This window comes from Phalacrocorax aristotelis, chromosome 18, assembly GCF_949628215.1.
Source record: "Phalacrocorax aristotelis chromosome 18, bGulAri2.1, whole genome shotgun sequence".
NCBI lineage: Eukaryota > Metazoa > Chordata > Aves > Suliformes > Phalacrocoracidae > Phalacrocorax > Phalacrocorax aristotelis.
Genome location: NC_134293.1, coordinates 1008638 through 1030823, shown reverse-complemented (window position 1 = coordinate 1030823; position 22186 = coordinate 1008638). Strand labels below are relative to the sequence as shown.

Genomic DNA, 22186 nt, shown 5'->3' with positions numbered 1-22186 from the left:
GCAGAGCACCGGGTTGTGTGTTGTGGTCATACAGGAGAGCTGAAGGGGGCTTGCCTCGCTGCAGGGACGTGCAGCCCAGCTGCGCAGGATAATTCCCCGCTCACACTGCAGCTGTAACCATATTTCCTTAGTATTTTCTGCTTTGGCAGAAGAGCTTATTTTAACCTGCTGTGCTGTCAGCCGCAGCGAGGTGGTGCTTGGTTTTCTGCTGTTTGCTCGGCTCGGTGGGTTGTGATTTTTGGCGGTCTGTGCAGAGCGCCCTGCAGAACCTTTGCGGAGGCCAGCGAAACACCTGTGAGCTTGATGTATGGATTTGTGGGAATTTTGCTTTCGTGTGTGAAGGGCCCAGTCCACAGTGCAAACCAGGCATTAGATCTTGTACAAACTAGAGCGGCTCTCAACAGTTCTGAGGATTGGAGGGATCTGGAGAGACATCAGCCTCCATGGTGGGTCCCTTCTGGCCATTTCTGGGTTTCCGAGGCCAGGCTTGTGGTTGACTTGCAGGGGCAGAGGTAGCTGGCTTTGTGATGGGATCCCTAGGCAGGTGGCTTCAAACCTTTCTCTTTTCCCTGGTCTTGCTTGTATGGTGAGGTATAACTCCGAGGACTGTTGTTTTTCTTGATTCAGAAGAATCCTAGTTATCCCCTTTTTCCCCGGGTCATCTCTGAGCAGCCTCTTTGTGTTTGGCTCTGCAAGGCAGTGCTGTGGGGCACCTTGGCTGATGGACAAACAGCCTTTGGAAATGAGTGGGAGAGGCTCGCATGCTGTCCTGCAGCCAGTGGATACCTGATAGAGAGACTTAATTACTGCTGCTTCAACAGTGTTTATCTGTCACCAGTCTTCCTTCCATCAGGTAGGGCATGCTGTCTACACTGCTTTTAGAGTTGAAAGGTTTAGACAGCCAGCCTGCTTTTCGGGGTAGAAAAGGATCCATAAAGAGCCCACAGCTGACAACCCCATGTTGCCACTGTCACACTGATTTATTTGCAGAAGGGGGGGGATGACACCTCGCATTGAAAGGAAGCAGGGACCTGTAGGAACCTGCTTTTTCCCTCCCATGCACTTGCTCGGTTGGATCAGAGTAGCAGCTGCCCTGCCCCGCCCTGGGGTTACCGACTACTTTCAGCTTTACTGACGATTGCAACACCACTGTAAATGTTTAACACTATTGCTCACCGGCCCGTGTTTCTGGGGTGCTGTGGACCTAATGCTTCCAGGAACAAGCAGGGTTCTGTTCCTAAGGGGCAGCGTGGCCCTGGGCCAGGGGCTCTGCCGGCGCTGGCAGAGCGGCTTTTGCAGCTGCGAGGTGCCCGTGGTGTGATGGGCCAGCGGGACAGGGTACGGCTGGGCCCAGGATGGACGTGCTGCCTGGATAACGATGGCACGGGGAGCATAGGAAGGGTTCTGGTGGTCTTTGCGGAGGGCAGAGGCCGGGTGCGATGCGGAGGGGCCCGGGGATAAGCATGGCTGCAGCCTCCCGCAGGAGCCTTCCCAGAGCCGCGGGCGGGCTTCTTTCCTCTTGTGTAAATACCTGTACAAAGAACTAATCAATAAAGCGCTGAAGGCACACGGCTGTACCTCCTGCCTCTCATTCGCTGACGGGCACCAGCCTCCCTGCACCGGCCCCGCGGCGGTGCTTCCCCCGGCCGGCCCCGGGGGCCTCCCGCCGCCATCTTAACCTGTGCGCGGCGCCCTCCCGGCCTGCCCCGCGGCGCCGGAAGTGACGCAACCGGAAGCGGTGAGGAGGCAGCGAGGAGGCAGCATGGCGGCGGCGGGCGCCCACCGGCCCGGGCCGCTGAAGCAGCAGAACAAGGCGCACAAGGGCGGGAAGCACAGCGGGTCGTCGCAGCGCCGCGCTGGAGGTGAGGCGGAGCGGGTCTGGCCGCGTTCCCCGCCGGGTCTGCGCGCCGCGGGCCCGCCTCACCGTTCTTTTCCCCATTAGGCCGCGTTCCCGTGAAGGCCCAGCCCCGCCGGCGGCTCCGCGACCTCAGCAGGGTGGACCGGCGGCACCAGGCGCTGCAGCTCCGCCGGCAGCGCAAGGAGGCGGTGAGGGCCGGGGTGGGGGGGCCGGCCGGTTGTGGGGGGAGCGGGAAATGGGTCGGTTCGGGTGTTTGCGCGGGGACAGCGGGAGCGGGACCGGTGCGGGTTTATGGGGGCCGGGCCGGTTCGGGTCTCTGGGGGGGGATCAGGAGCTGGGCCGGGGAGAGGAACGGGTGCCTGGGTACATTCAGCCTCGGGCGAGCGCAGCGGTGCTGGGCCGGGCGGGCTCGGGTTGAGCTGCGCGGGGATCCGGGCTCAATCTGAGTGGGGACGGGAGCTTGACGGGGACCGGCGCTTATGCCCTGCAGTTGTGCCCGCAGGTGTTGGCGGAGAAGCGGAGCTTGGGCAGCAGGGACGGGCCCCCGCACCTCGTGGTTCTGGTGCCGCTGCACAGCAGGGCTGCATCCCACAACACCCTCCGCTTGCTGCAGAGCCAGGACTCGGCTGTTGTCCGCGTGGATGAGGGGAGAGCTAGCGGCTTTGCGCTCCTCTGCCCGCGACTGAAGCAGCGCTGGCGCTTTGTGACAGCGCAGGCAGGTGAGGAGGCGCTGTTGGTGGCCTGGGTCTTGGCTCTGTACCCCTGGCAGCCCTGGTAACGGAGGCGTTTTGTGCGCAGGGGACCTTCATGCTGTCTTAGACCTAGCAAAGGTTGCCGACTCCCTCCTCTTCATCCTGGATTCTGCAGATGGCTGGGACAGCGCGGGGGAGCACTGCCTCTCCTGCCTCTTCACACAGGGGCTCCCCAGTTACGGTGAGCAAGTGAGGAGCATTAAGGGCTTCTAATGGGGTATAAGGTCAAGGGGGCGCTTGATGGGGATTTAGTATTGTAGTAATTACTTTGACTTACAGTAAAAAAAGTTAGTAAATAAACAAAAATAAAGTAAATTTAATTTAATGAATTTACAGTAAAAACTCTGTATGTTCATACGCTCTGTTTCTGAGGATGGATTGGTTAGGTGAATGCCATTCTCGTGCTGCCTTGTTGTGTTACTACCCCGGAGGGGGAGTGCTGGAGACAAAAGGGGAGTTCTAGGTGTAGGCCTCTGGGTGCATGGCGATGTCGGTATCGTAATGGTTATCTCGGTGTGCAGAGTGAAGGGATTCAGATGCTTGCTTGCTAAGTTCAGCTCCTCGGCCCTTATCTCCATGCACTCATTTAGTCTCAAAGTCTTATCTCTGAAGCCAGGTTTTCTGTCCTGCATGTTTTTTCTGAGCATGTGAAGCTGCCTTTGCACCTTTTGGTGTGAATCTGTTTGGTTATTTGGGTTGCTGATATCTGAGTGTTTATCAGTGCTTGGTAACAGGGCTTAAGAAGAGCTATGATCTGATCCTGAGCTCTGTCTGTGTGCTGCTCCTTAGCTCTTGCTGTCCCAGGGGGCACTGACTTGCCACCTAAGAAGCGGATAGATGCCAGGAAGAAACTTGCCAAAGCCATTGAGAAGCGCTTTCCCGAGGCGAAGCTCTTCCCCCTGAACACGGAGCAGGAGTCCTCGCTGCTGCTGAGGCATCTCGCCACCCAAAAGCAGCGGCATCTCGCTTTCCGGGACAGGCGGGCTCACCTGCTTGCTTATGCCGCTGAGTTTGTGCCCGGTCAGGAGAGTGACCTGGTTGGGACCTTGAAGGTGTCTGGCTTTGTCCGGGGACAGACCCTCAATGTGAACAGCCTGGTGCATATTGTGGGGCACGGAGACTTCCAGATGAGCCAGGTGGATGCCCCCCCTGACCCCCTCTCTTTGAACCCCCGAGTGGTTAAAGGGCAGAAGAGGAGTCAGGACATGGAGATACAGGTGTGTGGGAGGTCAGGGCTTTGCCAGTCCTGTTAGCACAATGTTTCTAAACTTTCATCAGGAAAATACAACTGGGTGTATGCATTTAAGGGGGGGAAAGGGAGGTTTATCAAGAGCTAGCAGGGCTGTCTTCTGCCTCTGAGCTGAGATTCCTTGCACATGGCTCCTAACAAATGTTATGTTACAACACAATGAGTGTGATATTGAAGGGAGTTTAGCTTCAGACTGACCACTAGCTTTAGTTGGGTGTATCCACAGCTGGGAACTCTGCTCTTGCCCTTCAGGATGACTCTGTAAATGGTACCGATGAGATGGAGGAAGATGTTAAGGTTCTCATGAAGGCAGATCTGAACAAGCAGGAGTCTTTGCAGTCAGAAGTGGTTCCTGATCCTATGGAAGGGGAGCAGACGTGGCCTACTGAAGAAGAACTGCAAGAAGCAGAAGGTGAGCAGCAGCAATACTTCTGTATCTTTTCCTTGTCCCTGTTAAGAGGGTTGTTAGAAATCCTTCGTCACCAGGATGGCTGAGGGTGGTTGTGAAGAAACACTCTAGCTGGGAGCCCGGGACTTCCATTCCCAGTCCCATCACCTGGCTACCACGCTGCGTGGTTTGCTGGGCAGTTAGCGGGGTTACATTTTAGCTGCCTTTTCTGGGCCCTGACAAATTCCATGCTGGGAAACAGCGATTCTGGTCTAGAGCTGATCTTGGCTGTCCCGGTGTAAATGTGGCTGAGGGAAAGGAGAATTGTTCCTGTATTAACTGTTGGTGGGAATCCTGCAGCTTCCCTGAAGGCAAACAGGAGGGTGGTGAAGGTCCCCAAAGGCACATCCAAGTACCAGGCTGCCTGGATTGTGGATGATGAAGAGGGCAATCAGGAAGATGATGATGATGACGATGAGGAAGATGATGATATCGATGATGATATGATGGAAGAGGCAGTTTCCCAGGTACCTCTGAGAGCTGATACTGCGTGTGATCTCTATGGCATTATTGCGTATCCTAGGACAATCCTGTCCTGCTGCTGTGCTCCATGCAAGGGCACAATGCAGAGTCAGGACTTGCCTGGATTTCCACTGTTAAATCTCTCATGTGTATCATGTTTCTTCGGCCTCTTAGATACCGAAAGGAGGGACTGTGGTGTAGCTTGGGGTGTAATTCAAACGGTGCGAGTAGCCGCGGGGTTTGCAGTGCCACATGGACATACAGCGCTTGTGCTCACGGGCTCTGTGCTCTCCTGTCAGGAGGGGGACAGCAGCGCGGAGGAAGAGGAACCTGCGGAGGAGGAATGTGAGACCATGACCGTTTCTGAGTGCTTGCGGGACGAGCAGTATGACGAGAAGGTGGAGGAAGATGAACAGATGCTGGAGAGATACAAACAGGAGAGAATGGATGAAATGTTTCCGGATGAGGTGGACACACCACGTGACGTACCTGCCAGAGTCCGGTAAGAAACAGGATGCTTTGCTAGGAGAGGGACCGAAGGCACCCCTCTGTCTAGTTTGGAGAGATAGGGCAGGAAGCCCGTGATGTCTTAGCCGTGGTGTCTGAACCTGGCTGAAGGACTCTTGTGAAGACTCATTCTTGGGCTCTGAGGCTTCCAGGGGAGGCACTAGCTGTGGGCAGTGGGTGGGCCTGGGCAGCTCCCTGCAGCAGGGAGAGCTGGGTCCTTCGCTGGGCAAGAGAGGAGGATGGCAGAGCCCTGATGCAAGGATAGGTTGTTTGGGGACTTGGCTGTTGTTTCTAGCTCTCCCTGCACTGAGATCTTTTCTCAAAGCTAGCATTTGCTCAGCTCCCTTTGCCCTCTCCAAAGGTGTGAGTCCCTGAGGACCACAGAAGGTGCTGGCCAGGCACCTTGATTTGTGAAGTAGTTTGTCTTCCCTGTTATCTGTCCCTTAGGTTCCAGAAGTACAGGGGGCTGAAGAGCTTCCGGACTTCTCCATGGGACCCTAAAGAGAATCTCCCAAGGGATTATGCCAGGATTTTCCAGTTCCAGGACTTTTCCCGAACCAGAAAGCACCTCTTCCGGCAAATAGAGAAAGAGGAGACTGAAGGAGCTTCGGTAACTCCCTTTTCTTTTGCTGATCTCTTCCCCTACTGTGTTCCCTTGCTCCTGGTAGGAAGAACTTGGCAGGGAGGTGGCTGAGTCCTCTACTGAGAGAAGTACTCACAACTGGTCCTCTCTTGGCAGGTTGGCTGGTATGTCACGCTTTATGTCTGCAACGTCCCTGTCTCAGTGATGGAGAGCTTCAAAGAAGGGAGGCCACTAGTCCTGTTCTCACTGCTTCCCCACGAACAGAAGGTGACTAAGCACAACCCTGCTGCTGTCTTGTAGGTGTGCACCTCCTTGTCCAGTTCCCTCAGGTTTGCATGGTTTGGAGGTTCTGGCTGCAGAGGGTTTGGGTTGAAAACTCCCTGCGTTGGTCACATTTCAAAGTAGGGCCTTCCCTTCAGTCAGAGCAGGCTGAAGCTGCCAGGGGTGTTTAGGCTCGGGTGTCTGAGCCCGGCTGAGGCGTCTGCATTGGTGACCAGCGGTCCTTTGGGAAGCCATTCATCCCTGCTGCAACGTCCTGTAACTTTCTGCTCTGGGCACCATCGTTTGCCAGCCCTGCTGTCAGCCCCTCACAGTTCTGCCTCTCCTGCAGATGTCCGTGTTGAATTTCCTGGTGCGTCGGCATCCGAGCAACAGTGAGCCAGTGAGGGCAAAAGAGGAGCTGATCTTTCACTGTGGGTTCAGGCGCTTCCGAGCATCCCCCCTGTTCTCCCAGCACACCTCAGGTTCGTGAGGGACCCATCAGGGGGACACGGGTATGCCAGGAGGTGGGTCTGGGCTTTCTAGGGCTGGAAGCCTGTGATGTCTTAGCCGTGGTGTCTGAACCTGGCTGAAGGACTCTTGTGAAGACTCACTCCTAGGCTCTGAGGCTTCCAGGGGAGGCACTAAGTGGAGAGTGGAAGGGCTTGGGCAAGGCTTACTGGTCCAGGCAAGGTGGTGGCTGGTTCTATGCAGTGAGCTGCTAGCTCAGAGGATCACTGTCATGCCCAGATACTCAGTGCCAGCAGAGCAGGGGTGCGCGTGACTGGTTTTCCTAAATTGCAGAGCCTGTTTGCCAGGAAAGAGTGGGCTCGATGGGGTTTCCCAGAGCTCTGGGGACTGCTGTGGGCCTGAACGTGATCATCACTGTTCTGTCCTAGCTGATAAGCACAAGCTGGAGCGATTCCTGCGCCCGGATGCTGCCCTGGTGGTGACTGTTTACGCTCCCATCACTTTCCCTCCTGCCTCAGTGCTGCTTTTTAAACAGAGAAGTAACGGTAAGTTGATAAATGCTGAGGAGGTGGTGTCTGGGAAAGAAACATTAGCAGGTTCCCCTACCCTGCTTACAAGTGCACCTATCCAGAAAGTATGACTTGAAAAAGCTGTCCCTTTCATGCTGTTTAAGAAGATTAACGCATTTCCATCCCCAATATTGCTGGTGCCTTTGTCTGTCCCTGCTGTGGGGTTGCTCTGGGCCTGGAACCATTTGGGGAAGGGAGTCGTGGTGAGGGAGGAGGTGCCGGAGGCACCTTCTGCAGCGCCGCCCTGGTGCGTTAGTGACTCTGCCTTGCAGGAATGCATGACCTCATCGCCACGGGCTCTCTGCTTTCTGTGGACCCAGACAGAATCGTCATCAAGCGGCTGGTGCTCAGTGGCCATCCGTTCAAGATCTTTACCAAGACGGCTGTTGTGCGATACATGTTCTTTAACAGAGGTGCGGCCTGCCTCTGTGGGAGGAGGGGATGCGGAAGCACGACGTCTGCCCCTGCGGGAGCAGTCGTGCTGGTGCAGCAAACCCTGCTTCTTACCTGCCTTTCGCATTCTGATCTCCAGAGGATGTGATGTGGTTTAAGCCAGTGGAGCTGAGGACAAAGTGGGGTCGTAGAGGACACATCAAGGAGCCGTTAGGTAGGTTTGGTTCTGTATTTATCTCGGTGATGCTGGGCAGGACGTGGTCCTCCTGCACCAGAGAAATGGCTAATGGCCTCTTCTGCTCTCTGCCTAGGGACCCATGGTCACATGAAGTGCCACTTCGATGGACAGCTAAAGTCCCAGGACACCGTGCTGCTGAACCTCTACAAGCGCGTTTTTCCTAAATGGACTTATGACCCCCACGTTCCGGAGCCCGTGCCATGGGTGAGGAGCGAGAGTGCGCCACCTGTGCAGGAGGTGGAAATGGAATAAGTGTCCCACGTGGCTGATGCAGTTTGTGCCTTAGTGCCCTGGATGCTGTTCTGAGCTTGTGCATGGCGAGGACAGCACTCATGGCTTGGACGTGTTACTGCTGGGGTCTGTACAGGGGTGGCTGTCTCACCAGCTGCTGCTCAGGTACCAGCTACAGCTATTTATTTTAATGGAAATGTTTTTAAAAGCATCTAAGTGCCTCTGTCTTGGTGTTGGCCAGCTGTGGAGGCCAAAGGGGAGGCTGTGTGCACCCCTCCTCCTGTGAACCCCGTGGCCCACTGGGGCTGTTGTCCTTTCCTCCTGCCCTGCCACAGCGGTGGGTCCAGGGATTTTGCTGTTTTGAGGACAGGAGTTTGCTGGAAGTTATTGTTGATGCTGAGAGAGAAAGATGAGGTAGCAGGGGGGGAGTGAGCGCAGCTTGCTTGAGGTCTGTCCCAGAGCTGGGGAGCAGGGGGGAACAGGCAGTGCTTTGCTTCCAGGCCCCCCTCCCCAGCAGTGACCCTTTGCTTTGGAACCAAGCGACTCCGTGCTCTAGAGACCAACACCAGCTTCCCTTATCCCCCCACAACCAAACGGTTGGGGTTGTTTGTCTGTTTTTCTAGTAGTGCACAAACCGGACTGTATAAATTCAGAGTGAGGTTTCCGTTCCTCGAGACACTGCTCTGTTCTCATTCTGCTTTCCCAGGGAGGTCTGTGAGCCAGGTCAGGGAGCTCAGGTCCACGTTTCCCGTGCACAGCACGATGCAAATGTTCTCCATGTCCCGGGGGACTGTCTGGAACTGCTGGAGAGCACCCGCTGTTGGCTCAATCAGCAGCTTCATCCTTTCCCACACTAGCCGTGTGGCTCGCTGTTGGGACAGGGCAGCAGCTGTCATCCCAGCAGCGAGTACGGGCTGCTCCAGGGCTGCGGAGGGCACTGCGCGTGCACATTTCTGCAGCGCTCTGGGAAGGGAGAGCGGAGCTTCCGCCGGCCCCTTCCAGCTGCAGACAGTGTGGGTGTCGCACAGCTGTGGTGGTGTGCAGGGGCTCGCGCTGCCCTGGGAGAGCGGAGCGGTGAGAGTGGATGGAGGCAGCTGCCTGCTGGCAGCTACGGTGAGAAGGGAGCTGGGAGCCTTTACCTTGATTTCTTCCTCTGAGACTGTCACGACGTCATCAACTAAATCCCTGATGATGGGCCGTGCCTTTTGGTCCGATGCTGGTTTTAACTGCATCTGCGATGGTGACGGCTGGGGTCAGTTCCCGCAGTACCTTGGGCTGGTGACAGCCCTCCACGCTGCGTGGCTCAGCAGCCTACACTTTCACATCTGCGGAGAGCGGGAGGAGCCGCTTGTTTTAAATCAGCGTGCGCCTGTCAGCTCTCGCTGTGCACGCTGGGGGACAAGCGTGTTGTACTGCTGCTGTGCAGACCCCGCGCGTGCAGAGACTTCCACAGTGATTTTTGCAGCTGCTGCCTCTCTTTGGGAGCCCTGCTCTGCCCTGCCCTTCCCCCAGGGAGATGCAGCCACTGTTTCCCAGAGAACTGTTGTCTACCTCAATGACAACTGCTCCTCCTGCAATCATTCCTCCACTGGGAAAAACCGCTGCGTTTCCCTCGAGCTCCTGTGCAGAAAGGCAGCGTGAGCGCTCCCTCTTGCTGCACCCCTGCCTGCGAGGAGCAGAGCCCTCGGCCAGGTCTGGGCTGTGCATTTCCCTCACCTGCTCCAGCACCTCCAGGCCGACAGGGCCTTGCCCCGCCATCGCCGCTGGCTCCCGCTTGGGGTGCACTGTGGCTCCTCCTGTCTCTGGGGCTACATGAGCTGCTGCCTTGTCTCTGGACTAAGGGAAAGAGTGTAGATGGGTGCCTCTCAGTCTGGCTGGGCCATGTCCCTGGCTGGTCTCCCCCGTGCCTTACCTTGCTGCTACGCTTGCACGGCACCCGTGTGGTGGTGTAGGTGTGGATGGCAGCTTGCTTACAGCCCACAGCTGTCCAGGCCCTCGTGATGAAGGCAGGAATCCCTGTGTGACCAAAGAGGCGGCAAATCCAACAGCCAAAAAGCCACAAGCAGCCAGTTAGCGTGGCAGGAGCAGCCTGGGCCTTGCCTTGCCTATACTAGCTCCTATTCAGGAGAGGGACGCCCTGCTCTTTGTTCAGCTCTGGCCCTGCACCTGCTGCCTGGGTGCTCCCTGAGCTGGGGTGGAGGTTGGGTACGTGTTACCCTTCCAACTGCCGTGTGTTGCGTAGGTCCAGGGCAGCCCCCTTCCATCGCGCTTGCTCCTGACCACGCTCAGGCTGCCGTGGAGCTGGAAAGAGCACAGCCTCCTCAGTGCCACTGGCTGGGAGCTGGTGTGCTGCGCGGGAAGGTGGGGAATTTCCTTCCTCGCAGCCTCCCCGGCACCCAGGGGAGCGGCGCAGCCCCCGTGAGGGGCGGCAGGGGCCACATCTGTTTCGAGGGCTGGTGGGCACTGGTGGAAAGTGTTTTTTTCTGGCACAAGAAGCAACCTTCGCCCGGGGGTGGCCGGGGGCCGTGCCGTGGCGCTGTCTCCGCTCACCTGGATGGAGCCGGCCCTCTGGAAGCGCCCGCACTGGGAGAGCGTCGGGCGGCCCGGCCCGGCCCGGCCATGTGCTCGGCGCTGCGCAGCCCGCCGCCCCCGGGGCCAGCGCGCATGCGCGCCGCGACGCTGTCTTCTCTATTTTGGCCCTGCGCGGCCGCCGTCGGTCGGTCCGTCCGTCCGTCCCGCCCCCGGCGGAGGGAAGATGGCGGAGGGGCTGGAGCGCGTCCGCGTCTCGGCCGCCGAGCTGCGGGACATGGTGGCGGCGCAGGCCCGCGCCGCGGCAGGCGGCGGACGAGGTGAGGCGGCGGCGGCGGGAGGCGGGAGCCGCCGCTCGGGCCTTCCCCCGCCTCCCCTCGGCGGCACCTGCCCCGGCGGCGGGCTGGGCCCCTCGGCCCGGTGGGGGGCTGGGGCCGGCCCCCGGCGCCCCGGGCACGGTTGTCGCCGGTGCGAGAGCCGGGAAAGGCCGATGCGCTGCGGGCGGGGCGGCGGCGGCGGCGGGCCGGGGTCAGGCCGGTCCCCGCCGGGGCCGAGCCCCGGGAGCGGCGGGTTTTGCGGGGCCGAGGCGCGGCGGTACGAGCTGGTGCGAGTCGTGCCCGGAGGCGAAAGCTGAGAGAATGCAGCGCGTAACAGCCCGGCTTTGGCGAAACGTTTAATCGCCCCGTGCCCAGGCTGCGTTCTCTGACGAGTCTTTGTGCAAATACAGTTACGGAGCGGAGAGAGACGCTGCTGAGCTGCGGGGAGGGGGGTAACGCGCCTCTGACACGGTCTGCTGGCAGAGCAGGGGGCTGCTGGAGCAGGCAGCTGCTGCTGGAACCTGTAACGCTAAAACTCTTTGTCCGGTGCTTGCGTACGAGCGTTCAAGTCTCGCGTCGCGCTTTATTTGTCGCGTTCGCAGCTTGCTGGCTCTTTGAAGCGAAACTGTTGCAGGATGCGTTTTGTAACTGAATCGGGCCAAGGATTTGGTCATTGTTGTTTGCTTTCTCATTTCCTACTCTTGCACTGTGATTTCCTGTAAGCCTTGATAGAGAGTTTCAGATCTGTTCTCTTGGACGTGTCCTGAGGGCGTCTGGTTCTTTGCCTTTACTTAATATTTCCCTTTGAGTATTTGCCATGATGTTTTTTCGTCCTTGGCTGGTTTGTGGTGGGAATAACTTTATTCTCTCTATTTTTCCTCAGAAAACATGAAGGAAGCGAAGGAGCCGAGGCATCGCAAAGACAACAGGCGCCCAGACCTGGAGATTTACAAGCCTGGCCTCTCCCGACTGAGGAGCAAAATCGTGCCGCCAAAACACGAGTCCTCGGAGAAGGAGAGGAGCAGAGCTGAGGAGGAGGAGAGTGCCAGCGACAAGGGCCCTTCAGGAGGAGAGGCTCCAGTTGTGGAGGATTTTGACAAAGGCGATGGCCCCAAGCAGAATGGCCCTTCACAGGAAAAAGAAGATGTAGAGACTAAAGGTGGTCTTCAGAGCCGGGAGAACTTGTCCAAGCAGCCTGCTCCGGATGAGTGGTGTCCCAAGACCACCAGGAGAACCAAGAAGCCAGACCAGCAGATCTACCAGCCTGGGAAACGCCTGCATTCAGCCGCTAAAGACCCGGCCCTGCGGTCAGCTACCGAGGAAGCCACCAGTAAGATGGAGCAGCTGAAAGTCGAGGGAGACGAAGAGGCTGAGAAAGGTACTGGAAAAGACAACAACAGGAAAACCAAATCGAGCAAGGAGGATGGGGAGGGGAGCCAGGCGGGGGAAGGAGTGAAAGCCTCAAGGGGAGAAAAAGGAAGACGAATGGAGCGAAGCGACAGGATAAGGAGAACGAGCGACGAGGTGATGCAGGGGAAGCTGGCCTCTACCAAACGGTATTCCCGCTCTGACAAGCGACGGAGCCGATACCGCACCTGCAGCACAAGCTCAGCCGGAAGCAACAACAGCGTAGATGGAGCCCTGCTTGTGGATGGGGTGGAGAGGCGGCAGGAGCGTGCCAGAGAAAGAGTGCGTCCTAGGAGGCAGCTCTCTGCATCCTCCACTGACTCCTTGGACGATGACAGAATTGATGAGGCAGAAGCATATGTCTCTAGCAGGAATTCGGACAAGAAAAAGCGTTCAGAGCAGAATCGAGCTTCTAGGAGTGAGAGCGAGTGGAGCAGCAATGGCAGGGAAGTCAAGGGAACTTTTCGAGTCACGTTTGACAGCAAGACTATGAACAGGGATATTAGTTTGGCAGATACAGACAAAAAAAAGCCCCTGAAGGCATTTGTTAGTTGCAATGACTCAGAGGCTTCAGAGGCAAGGAGCCAGAGTAGAGAGCCCCAAGGGAGGGGCCGTGGGATTCTGTTCCTGCCTGCCAACACGGACCTCTCTGCCAGCACTGCGGGCTCCCCTGAACCCAGTCACCCTGGGCCCAGGCTCCTGCTTGGCGGTGCTGGGAGTAAAGGCCCCCGAAGCAGGGGCCGAGGCGGCACGGCTCGCAGGCTGTGGGACCCAAACAACCCAGACCAAAAACCCGCCCTGAAGAGCCAGACTGCTCAGCTTCACTTCCTAGACACGGACGATGAAGTGAGCCCCACCTCCTGGGGCGAAGCCCGCCAGGCCCAGACATCCTACTATAAGTTCCAAAACTCTGACAATCCCTATTATTACCCTCGGGCCTCTGGTCAAGGCCCCCAGTATCCTTACGGCGGGTACTCCCTGCAATTTCCTATGGGTCCAAGCAACGGCGTGTACCCAGGAGCCTATTACCCTGGGTACCCTGGCCAGGCAGGGCAGTACATGTGTGGCCCACTCCCCCCGACTCCTCTGAGCCCCGAGATGGAGCAGCAGATGCGGAACATGCAGCAGCAGGAGCTCAGCAAACTCCTCCGTGAGGCTGGGAACCAGGAGCAGCAGCTCAGCAATCTGCTTTCCAGGGACCGCATCAGCCCAGAGGGGCTGGAAAAGATGGCCCAGCTGAGGTTTGTGGCTGTGCTGTAGAGGGGTGTGCGACCAAGTCGTTTCCAGGGTGAACTGCTACCAGAACTGTTATCCAGAGGATGGTGCCCCTTGGGGATCTGGTAGACTGGAGACGTCGATGTCTCAAAGACTGGGAGATGGGGCAGTGGCTCGCTAGCTTTTGGTGCGTTGGGACTGTGTGGCACGTGCTAGTGGTGTGCGGGTATCAGAAGGAAACTGTGGGCAAAGATACCATTTGCCTGAGCTGGCAGCTAATCCATGGCTTCTTGTGGTTGTGGAATGCCTTGCCTGCGTTGCAGGGACGTGAGGGAGCAGGACGAGCGCCTGCTGCAGCTGTTGGGTGGTTCTTGCTCTTGCTGGAGCTGGTCTCTCAGTTCCAGTGCTCTCATGTGCTTTCAGTATTTGCTGGTGGACTTCTGCTTTCTTACCTGTCTTAGTTATCTGCTGTCTGATTTGCATTGTGGGCTTCAGGGGCGGCGGCTGTCGGCTTGTGCTTGCGAAGCGTTACGTGGGTTCCTGATGCTGTGTAACAGCGACAGCGCCTTTCAAGCGGCAAGTAGTTTTGCTCTTGACACGGCTCAACCCTGTGACGTGTGGCAGTCCAGTGGGAGTAGCCTGGTGATGCCAGCTAGCGAGAGGGAAGTGATGCTGGTGCTCTGGAGGGTGGTTAACATGCCAGGTAGAGATGTGCTACAGCCATCTTTCACGTTTACTTGTGACCTCTGTGTCTCCGGGGCTTCTCCGGAGACTTATTTTCAGAGCTGATTGGCAGCACATGGAGCAGGTGAGCTCATTTCAGGGCCTGTTCTGTGTTTTGGGGATCTGTGCTGTAGCCCACAGGGTGGGATATGTCTATGCTTGAAGCAGCGCTGGAGGTTTCCGGTGTTCCTCAAGGTGTCAGAGCTGTTGCCTGGAAGGAGAGGAAAGACTGCGTGGTGCTGCTGTGGCCTGTGTGAAGCCCACCCTGCCCTGGGACCGTGGGCATGGTTGGTCCTGTCCCTACCAGCAGTGTCCGTCTGCCTCGGTGTGTGTCCGTCTGCCTCGGTGTGTGTCCGTCTGCCTCGGTGTGTGTCCGTCTGCCTCGGTGTGTGTCCTGCCTGTGCCCGAGCACATGCTGCCAGCCTGTCTGTGGAGCCGTGTTGGGGCTCCCGGGTGCAAGTGGTACTTATCAGACGTCCGTCTGCAGAAATGTCTCATTCTCCCAGTCGGTGTTTGTGGTGTCCAGGCGTGTGTGCGCAGGGTTTGGGAACTGCGTGGGGTAGGGCAGCAGCACCGTGCTCTGTGCTTTGCACAGGAACCTGCCAGCATCCTTCTCTTACTGTCAGGCTCTTCCAGGTGTTGCCACCTGGCTTCGCTCCGGTCTTTACCATCTACGCTGTTGTATTGTTTTCTGTAGGGCTCAAAGCGTTCCAAAGGATAAGGCAGCCAAGGCAGTGACAGCTGAGGATCCTCTTTACTGTAAACTTGCCCCACATATTGCGGAGTTCTCTCTAGCCTGTAACTCTTAAATTAAATTCAGGGGAGGAATTCTGCTCCAGCACCCCGGCAAGGCTGTCAGTAGTTGGCGAGGGGAATGTGATTTCTGGGACTCTGAGGCTTTATTTCCTTCAGGTGTGATGTTCCCAGCCCTCATTGATTTTTGAGGAAGCAGCATCTCTGTTTCTGCTGTGAGTTTTGATTGGGTGGAAGGGAGGTGGGGATCGTGCTAATGGCAAGACCTCTTCTGACTCTGGCCCTTAGTAGCCAGACTTTGTGCTCAGAAGGAGCAGAGCGGGGCAGTGCACACTTTCTCTGTGTTAGTACCAGGAGACACTTGTGCCTTGCTGTTCCCAGTGGCAGAGCTGTAGCGGAGCTCCTCGCTCTTTGCCAGGCCCCGATCTGTTCTGATGCATACGTACCGGGGAGACGGTCCTTTCACATTGGCCCTCTTGGAGCAGGAACGGCTCCCGTCTCCCTCTGGGACGTGTGGAAGCATTGATTTGCCATAGCATGTGAGCCAGATGAAAAGCAGCAGGTGGCTCAGCACGTGTTCCCTGGCAGCTCAGGCCTGGGCTGGGCAGTTGCTGTTGTGTTCACCCCTGGCTGTATTTCACTGTAGGGTGGAGATGCTGCAGCTGTACGAGCGGTGCATCCTGATGGATATCGAGTTCTCCGATACCCAGAACGTGGACCAGCTGCTGTGGAAGAACGCGTTCTACCAGGTGATTGAGAAATTCCGGCAGCTCCTCAAAGACCCTCAGGGGGAAAACGCCCAAGAAATTCGGAACAAACTGCTCCAGCTTCTGGATGAGGTAAGAAGAGAGAAACATCCCCAGGCGCCGCTAAACCTTTGGGTGGGATTGGCTGGTGTTTAGACTGGGCTGGTGTAACCGGGCAGCTAGCCTTCTTGATCCTGTTTGTATCTCTGCGTGCCTTAGGCCACCCTTGTGCAAGGAGGTTGCTCAGGCAAGTTTTGGTTTAGTGTGGCAGGTGTGGGTCCCAGTGGACATTTGTTATAATTTAAACTAGGCTTCTTTTGGTGTGTTTTCTCGTAATTAGAAATTGATTTAAGCTGAAATGAAACTAATGCCCTGAAGTGGAAATAAACAGAAGCGTCCCTGGAGGTGTTTGTGCCATCTTTATCAAATTTGCTTAAAAGTCATTCTGTTGAACTGTGCAGCTCAGTTCGTTCTGTGTAGGAGGTAGGCTGACAGATCCGAGAGGATGTGTTTTGTAGAATGAGTTTGGTGGGAAGGGACTGCTGGAGGGCTTTAGTCCAACCTCCTGCTCAAAGCAGGTCTCCTCAAACACTGGGTCAGGTCAGCCTTGATTTTTGTCTAGCTCACTCTTGAAAACCTCTGAGGCTGGAGATCCCCCAACCCCCTTGTTTTCTGAAGAGAAACAGCCCAGACCTCAGGGAGAGGGACCTTCTTTCTTGCATGTGGCAGGGATGGTGTGGTGATTTTGTGCTCATCATCAGAAATATTGTAACATCCGAGTACGTGTGTGTTTTGCAGGGCACTTCTTTTTTTGACGGCCTTCTCCAGAAGCTGCAGGTGTCATACCAGTTCAAGCTAGAGGACTATATGGACGGGATGGCAATCCGCAGTAAGCCTCTGAGGAAAATGGTAGGTTGGCTTTCTCCTGCAGACTTCTCATCCTGTCAGTCATATGCAACACACTGAGCTCAATGTGCTGCCCTTGCCAAGACGTAGGCAGCTGTACTCTGAACAGATGTCAGTATGTTTGCAGGGAATGTTTCTCAGCTGTTGGAGAACTTGTTGAACCAACTCCGATGCATTAACATTTCTTAGCTTCCTTTGCAAAGAGCAACTGTGTTTTGTAGCAGCTCAGTGACCTGGGCTGATAAAGGGAAAGCAGTGCCCAAAGGTACCCTGGCTTTGCCTTAGATACCGAACACATCTTATTTCTGGCCATGGAATCCAGAATAATGACCAAGGAAAGCTTAATGTTGCGCTGCCCCCCCAACACTTGACAGTGTGTTGCCCTGAGCGGTGAGTGCAGGTGCGAGGGACAGCTGGGAAAGGGTATTTTAGTCCAGCTCCATTCCCAGAGATGTGTTTGTCTAACAGCTGTCCTCCCCCAAGTTGGTCACGGACTGAACAGCTCTCTTCTAGAGAGAGACAGGACGTTGTTCTGAGAGAGGAGGTGTTTAAGGGATTGGCTTGCCCCTACAAATGCTGAACCAGTGCCTTGTCATTTCATTCTGCTGCCCTTTTGTGAGACCTTCAGTGTGTCGGCGACCTCCTCTTAGCCCTGCAGTTCCTGTGCGCTCACCGGCTCTGCGGGGGAACCAGGGCTGCACAGGTCCCATGTGATGTACTGAATGCTTCTTTCCAGGTGAAGTACGCGCTGATCAGTGCTCAGAGGTGTATGATTTGTCAAGGGGACATTTGCCGATACAGAGAACAAGCAAATGACACCACAAACTACGGAAAGGCACGCAGGTATTGTGGTGTTCTCTGCAGTGCTGAGCACAGCTCTTCCTCTAGCTACAAGGGATGTATCTCATTTCATGCTTAAACTTGCTTCTAGCCAAAGAAGTCTTGTCATGCCTGCTTCTTGTATCGCAGTCCTGTGAAGCTGGAAGATGTAGCCTAGGCTGCTTTGCTCTCCCAGAAAGCAAACCAGCAGATCCAGTCTTCCTCCAGCCACCTAGTGCGGAAGTTGTCCTGTGCTGGTCCTGTGACGGGGGTTAATGCTGTTGAGGCTGGCAGACTGGCTGTTGTGTTTTCTGGTAGCTTTTGAGCTAGGAGAGCTTCCCATATGTGTCCATATGTTCTGACTCCATCAGGAGTTACTGGCACTTGTTGCTTCCTGTCACTTTTTTTTGCATGGGATACAGTCCTTTTTGTGATCTTTTTTTCTGGAGCAAAGACTGGTGGGGGAGCAAGTGAGCCCAGCATGGGGAATGGAGCCCTGAAATCTGTGGAGGTTTGGAGAACGGGGCAGGGAAAGCTGCCCGTTTTGGGGCCTGTGGACATCACGGTGTGTGCTGATATCTCAGGGGGGCTGGAGGGACCGTGGTGGATTCATGATGTGTCTGAACAGTGTTGATGGATCCATGCAGCATGATATAAGTTGGAGAGTGGATAATACAGTTGAGAGAAAATAGAGAGGAGAACGGACTGCCACTGAACAGATGCCTCCTCTCTTAGGATGATTGAATATCTTGAAAATACAGGCAATGAGCTAAGGAACATGGAGGGATTGGTCCCAGCTGCCACGGAGCTGAAAAGGGGACCGAGAGAGGAATGTTCCCTGAGCAGCCTCTTGTCTGTGCCTGAGGCTGCACGGGGCACAGTGCTTGCTGGGTCTGGCTAAATGCTCGTCTTCAGGCTGAGCCAAGAACATTTCCATCTGCAGCTGTATCTGCCCCTCTCTCGTCCGGCGCGCCTTCCCGGCTGGGTACAGGCTCACTGCCTGTGCACGCTCTCGCAGGCAGAGGGCACTTGTGCAAAGGGCCTGTACCCTGCGGGACTGCCAGCGCTGCTGCGAGGGGAATTCTGTGCCCTGCACAGCAGGGAAGGCAACGCGACGTCCTTTCAGTAATTCTTTCTCTCTGGTTCTTCCCTTCCTCAGCTGGTACCTGAAGGCTCAGCAAATTGCTCCCAAAAACGGCCGCCCGTACAACCAGCTGGCGCTCCTGGCCATCTACACGGTAAGATGTTCATCGTGCAAGGATGTAGCAAGCATAGGGAAAGCCTCTGGGGTGGCTGTGCGATTCCGTCTGGTGGAGAAAGGAATTGTTGAGGGCAGTGCTTCCAGGTGTTTTCTAAAAAAAAAAAAAAAAGAAAGCTGATGGCAGGATGCGCTGTGTAGGTTCCAGCTGGTGTGGCCTCAGGCAGCTTTATTAGATATATGCTACTCCCTTAGGCTGTTGGCATTTTGGGGACTGTTCTGTGGGCTGTTGAGAGTCCAAATGTTTTAAAATTGGGTTGTGTTTAAAGTTTTGCATGCGGTTTTTGTGCTCAAGGCCATGCTGTCATGAGGATGCTGTTTCTGTTTGCTGTGTCTTCACTGAACCTGTGGGTGCTGGTCTAAGCGACATCCACACGTGACTTCCTTAGGTTTCAGTTTTACTGGCTACTCCAGCTGTGCAGGAAAACCTACTTCAAGGGAGATGTGACAGTAGATAATGGAAGCATCAGGCTGGGACATAGTTGGTGGCAGGGACCTGCGTGTTCGCATCACTGAAAGATGCTGGTTTAAAGCAGAGCAGTTCAGACCGGCGGGGTGCAGAAGCACATTTCTGTCATGGCTGGGAATGACCTTTCTGACTCCTGGTGTGGGGCTTGGAGCAGCGAAGCGTCCCGCCCTCTGTGGTGGTTTGTAAGGCCAGCAGCGTGTGGGCGAAACCCTAAACGGCTGTGTGTCTTGGTAGCATAAGACTTTGGGGGTGCCTTCTCGTGGTATTCCCTGTGGCCAGCCTGTGGGAGAAAAGACGCTGAGAGGTGGCTCGAGCGTGAGGGGATTAGCCCGGCGCAGGCTGAGATGAGGGGGGCATCCCACAGGAGTCTGGCAAAGCCTCCAGTCCTCCTGGGCCTCTGCTCTTTGTGAAACTCCTGTGGAGTCATTTCCATATTCATGGTAATGTTGAAAAGGGTTATTTCCTGAACTGTCAGGAATTCAGTATTTCAACTGTTGTCCTCTACTGCAGTGTCTGCTGAGAGACTGCTTTGTGTGAGCCTCGGGGTTGCTGGTTTCTGTAGCAGCCTTGGGGCTAAAGCAAGTGGGTCTGCAGGCTGCAGTGCCACCTGCACTCCCTAACCCTGCCAAAGGGCTTGTGCTTTGTGCTGGTGGTCGTAGGTAGCCGTGAATGTGGATGGAGAGTTCAAGGTCCTGCTTGTGCATACCGTTTGTTGGCATGTGTGTCTGTCCCAGGTGCTGTAGAGGGAGAAGGTATGTTTATTGAGGGACAGGGAAGGCAAAATATGTGGGAGCTTGGCTCGGAATGCTCCAGAATGAGGGGCACCTCTGACTCCGGTTGTGTTTTTGCAGAGGAGAAAGCTGGATGCTGTCTACTATTACATGCGCAGCCTGGCTGCTAGCAACCCCATCCTCACAGCCAAGGAGAGCCTCATGAGTCTGTTCGAAGAGACAAAACGCAAGGTGAGTCTTGGAGCTGGGCTGGGGGCCGGTGCAGCTGCCCGTGCTGGCTCTTCTGTGCTGGAGAGCTGGGATCCAGAGAGGAGGGTGATGGTGGCTTTTGGACGTGGAGTCGCCACTTAGCTACTTCTAAGAAATCCCATGCTGGGAGTCAGATGAGAGACCCAGTCTTCACAATGCGGGGTCCTTTCTGCCTCTGCTCACACTCCTTTTGGGGTTGCTTGGGCAGCTGAATCTCTTGTTCCTGGGTTGCGAAACAGCCAAGCTCAACGAGGGCTGTAGGTTGTGGTGGTTTGCAGCATGGCCTTGGCATGTAGCATGGTCATCACCTTACCCCAGAGGTGCCCCACAGGGGTGGACAAGAGAGGCTGCAGTCCTTTTGTGCCCCAGAGGGTCACCCTAAGTCAAAGACACGTGTGTGACACGTTGGCTGTCACACACTGCTAGGACTGGACAGAGCTGCTCTTGTCCCGGGGCAGCTGGAGTTGAAACCTCTCAGCTGCACTGTCCTGTAGCGTCAGAAACCAACCTCTGGACCTGTCAATGAGCTACTGTGGTTCTGAAGCAGGGGAAGGGCTAATTTCTCCATATAAATGAAATTCTCTACTTTTCCTGCACTTTGATGCCTGGGTGATCTGAATCTGTCCTGCCTCCCCAGGCGGAGCAGATGGAGCAGAGGAAACATCAGGTGTTGGATCTGAGCCCCAGCCGCTGGGGGAAGAGCAAGAAGTCGACGTTGCGACAAGTTGGGGATGATGCCACGCGGCTGGAGATCTGGATCCATCCTTCCCACCCCCGCTCCTCCCAGGGCCACGAGTCCGGCAGGGATTCTGAGCAGGACAACGGTCTTGGGAACCTCAGCCCCAGCGACGTGAGTACTGCAGGAGGCAGCAGTTGGCTTTGGTGTCATGTGTTTGGAATGCAGTGGAATGACACTGGATCTGTTTTGCTTTCCTGTTGCTAAATTTTCCAGTGTTTTGGCTTTCCCTATGGGAGCTGTGCCTGGGTCAGGCTGAGGAGCTGGTGACCTCGTGCCTCTCGTGTTTAAGGCATGTTGTTACCATCCATTTCTTGGCAGCATGTCCTGGTGTGGCTGATACGGAACAGGCGAGGCACAAACAGAAGATGCTGCAAAATGCCTCTGCGGAGGGCTCTAACTTGGGTGAGGTTGCCGGTGGGAAATGAGGTCAGATGCTGAAGATCGGGGTTAACAGTGACCCCGTAAGCTCTGAGGCTTGTTCTGGAAGTGGGTCACTTGTCCCAGTGCCAGATGATCGGAGGTTTGCACGGGGAACGTGAAAACTGTGGTTCTAATTTCCAGTGTAAGTGTCATATTTGCATTACTTGCTCTGCTAAGAGGCTAGGCTGGAGCCTGCCTTTTGCAAGGATAAAAATGTAATTGACTAGTGGGATCTCTCATGAGTCTGTCTGAGCTCTGTACCTTGCAAAGGAGCCCGAGTGAGCTCTGTTTGTCAGGCATAGGAATGCAGGCGAAGGCAGTGGTGGTTGGGAGCTCATCCTCTAGGAATCCTTGCACTGCTTTGGCACATGCGGCTTGCAAGAGAACTTGCCAGGGAGCTCTGGGCTGCCTGTCCTAAAATGGCTGTTAAGGATGTGAGTTTAGCAGAACTGGGAAGACCTTCTCCGCATACTGCGGGGCCCAGAGCTTCTCGGGTACGATTGCACTTTCATGACTAGTTTGTGACTTCAGCTGGATGGAACTGGGGTGAAGTCTTGGAGCTTTGAAAGATAAGCTCTGGCACAGAGCTGCAGCATTTTTAAGACGTTACTGTCCTTGGTTGTTTTCCCTCTCCTCAGCTTCTCTTCTGGAGACCTTTGCTTCCTCAGCATCATTGAAAAGAATGTGCCAAGCTTTAGCCTCTCCATAAATCATTGATGAAGATGCTTTGACATAAGATGCTGCGAGTGGTTTTGAGGCACTGGGAGCTTCTCTTTTGCAGTGCTCCCACGTGAAGTAGTGTAACCGCTAGCGAGGCGGGGGGCAGCGATGGCCCGTCGTTTATAGCGCAGCACTGTTTGCTAGAGCTTGCCCTTGGTCTGTTTGG

The 22186-nt window shown here is 55.8% G+C and overlaps 3 protein-coding genes and 2 non-coding genes across 6 annotated transcripts in view; 4 read left to right on the top strand and 1 right to left on the bottom strand.

The window, feature by feature from the left end:
* The first annotated feature begins 1704 nt into the window (after positions 1-1704).
* TSR1 (TSR1 ribosome maturation factor) lies at positions 1705-8230 on the top strand. The gene is made up of 15 exons (XM_075113568.1): positions 1705-1862; positions 1943-2046; positions 2361-2577; positions 2657-2791; positions 3400-3827; positions 4112-4271; positions 4608-4774; positions 5069-5271; positions 5724-5886; positions 6016-6126; positions 6470-6602; positions 7017-7133; positions 7430-7570; positions 7690-7764; positions 7862-8230. The coding sequence occupies exons 1-15, from the start codon at positions 1763-1765 to the stop codon at positions 8038-8040; spliced, it is 2433 nt and encodes an 810-aa protein (XP_074969669.1). The 5' UTR covers positions 1705-1762; the 3' UTR covers positions 8041-8230.
* LOC142066337 (small nucleolar RNA SNORD91 family) lies at positions 5340-5432 on the top strand. The gene has a single exon (XR_012663676.1). It is a non-coding gene; the product is annotated as a small nucleolar RNA SNORD91 family (small nucleolar RNA).
* On the top strand, positions 6665-6757 carry LOC142066338 (small nucleolar RNA SNORD91 family). The gene has a single exon (XR_012663677.1). It is a non-coding gene; the product is annotated as a small nucleolar RNA SNORD91 family (small nucleolar RNA).
* A 202-nt stretch (positions 8231-8432) lies between the features above and the next one.
* SRR (serine racemase) lies at positions 8433-10283 on the bottom strand. The gene is given in 7 exon segments (XM_075113547.1): positions 8433-8888; positions 9159-9224; positions 9226-9366; positions 9571-9639; positions 9736-9855; positions 9932-10035; positions 10229-10283. Coding segments are annotated over 7 exon segments (735 nt in total). The 3' UTR covers positions 8433-8708.
* A 446-nt stretch (positions 10284-10729) lies between these two features.
* The window catches only part of SMG6 (SMG6 nonsense mediated mRNA decay factor), a 115920-nt gene continuing 104463 nt past the window's right edge, over positions 10730-22186 (top strand). For both annotated transcript variants that reach the window (XM_075113532.1, XM_075113531.1), the window contains exons 1-8: positions 10730-10868; positions 11749-13513; positions 15610-15802; positions 16508-16618; positions 17352-17458; positions 18594-18672; positions 20013-20123; positions 20779-20991. In XM_075113532.1, the coding sequence (XP_074969633.1) occupies positions 10775-10868; positions 11749-13513; positions 15610-15802; positions 16508-16618; positions 17352-17458; positions 18594-18672; positions 20013-20123; positions 20779-20991 (2673 nt within the window). In that variant the 5' untranslated portion in view covers positions 10730-10774. The remainder of the gene's footprint in view (positions 10869-11748; positions 13514-15609; positions 15803-16507; positions 16619-17351; positions 17459-18593; positions 18673-20012; positions 20124-20778; positions 20992-22186) is intronic.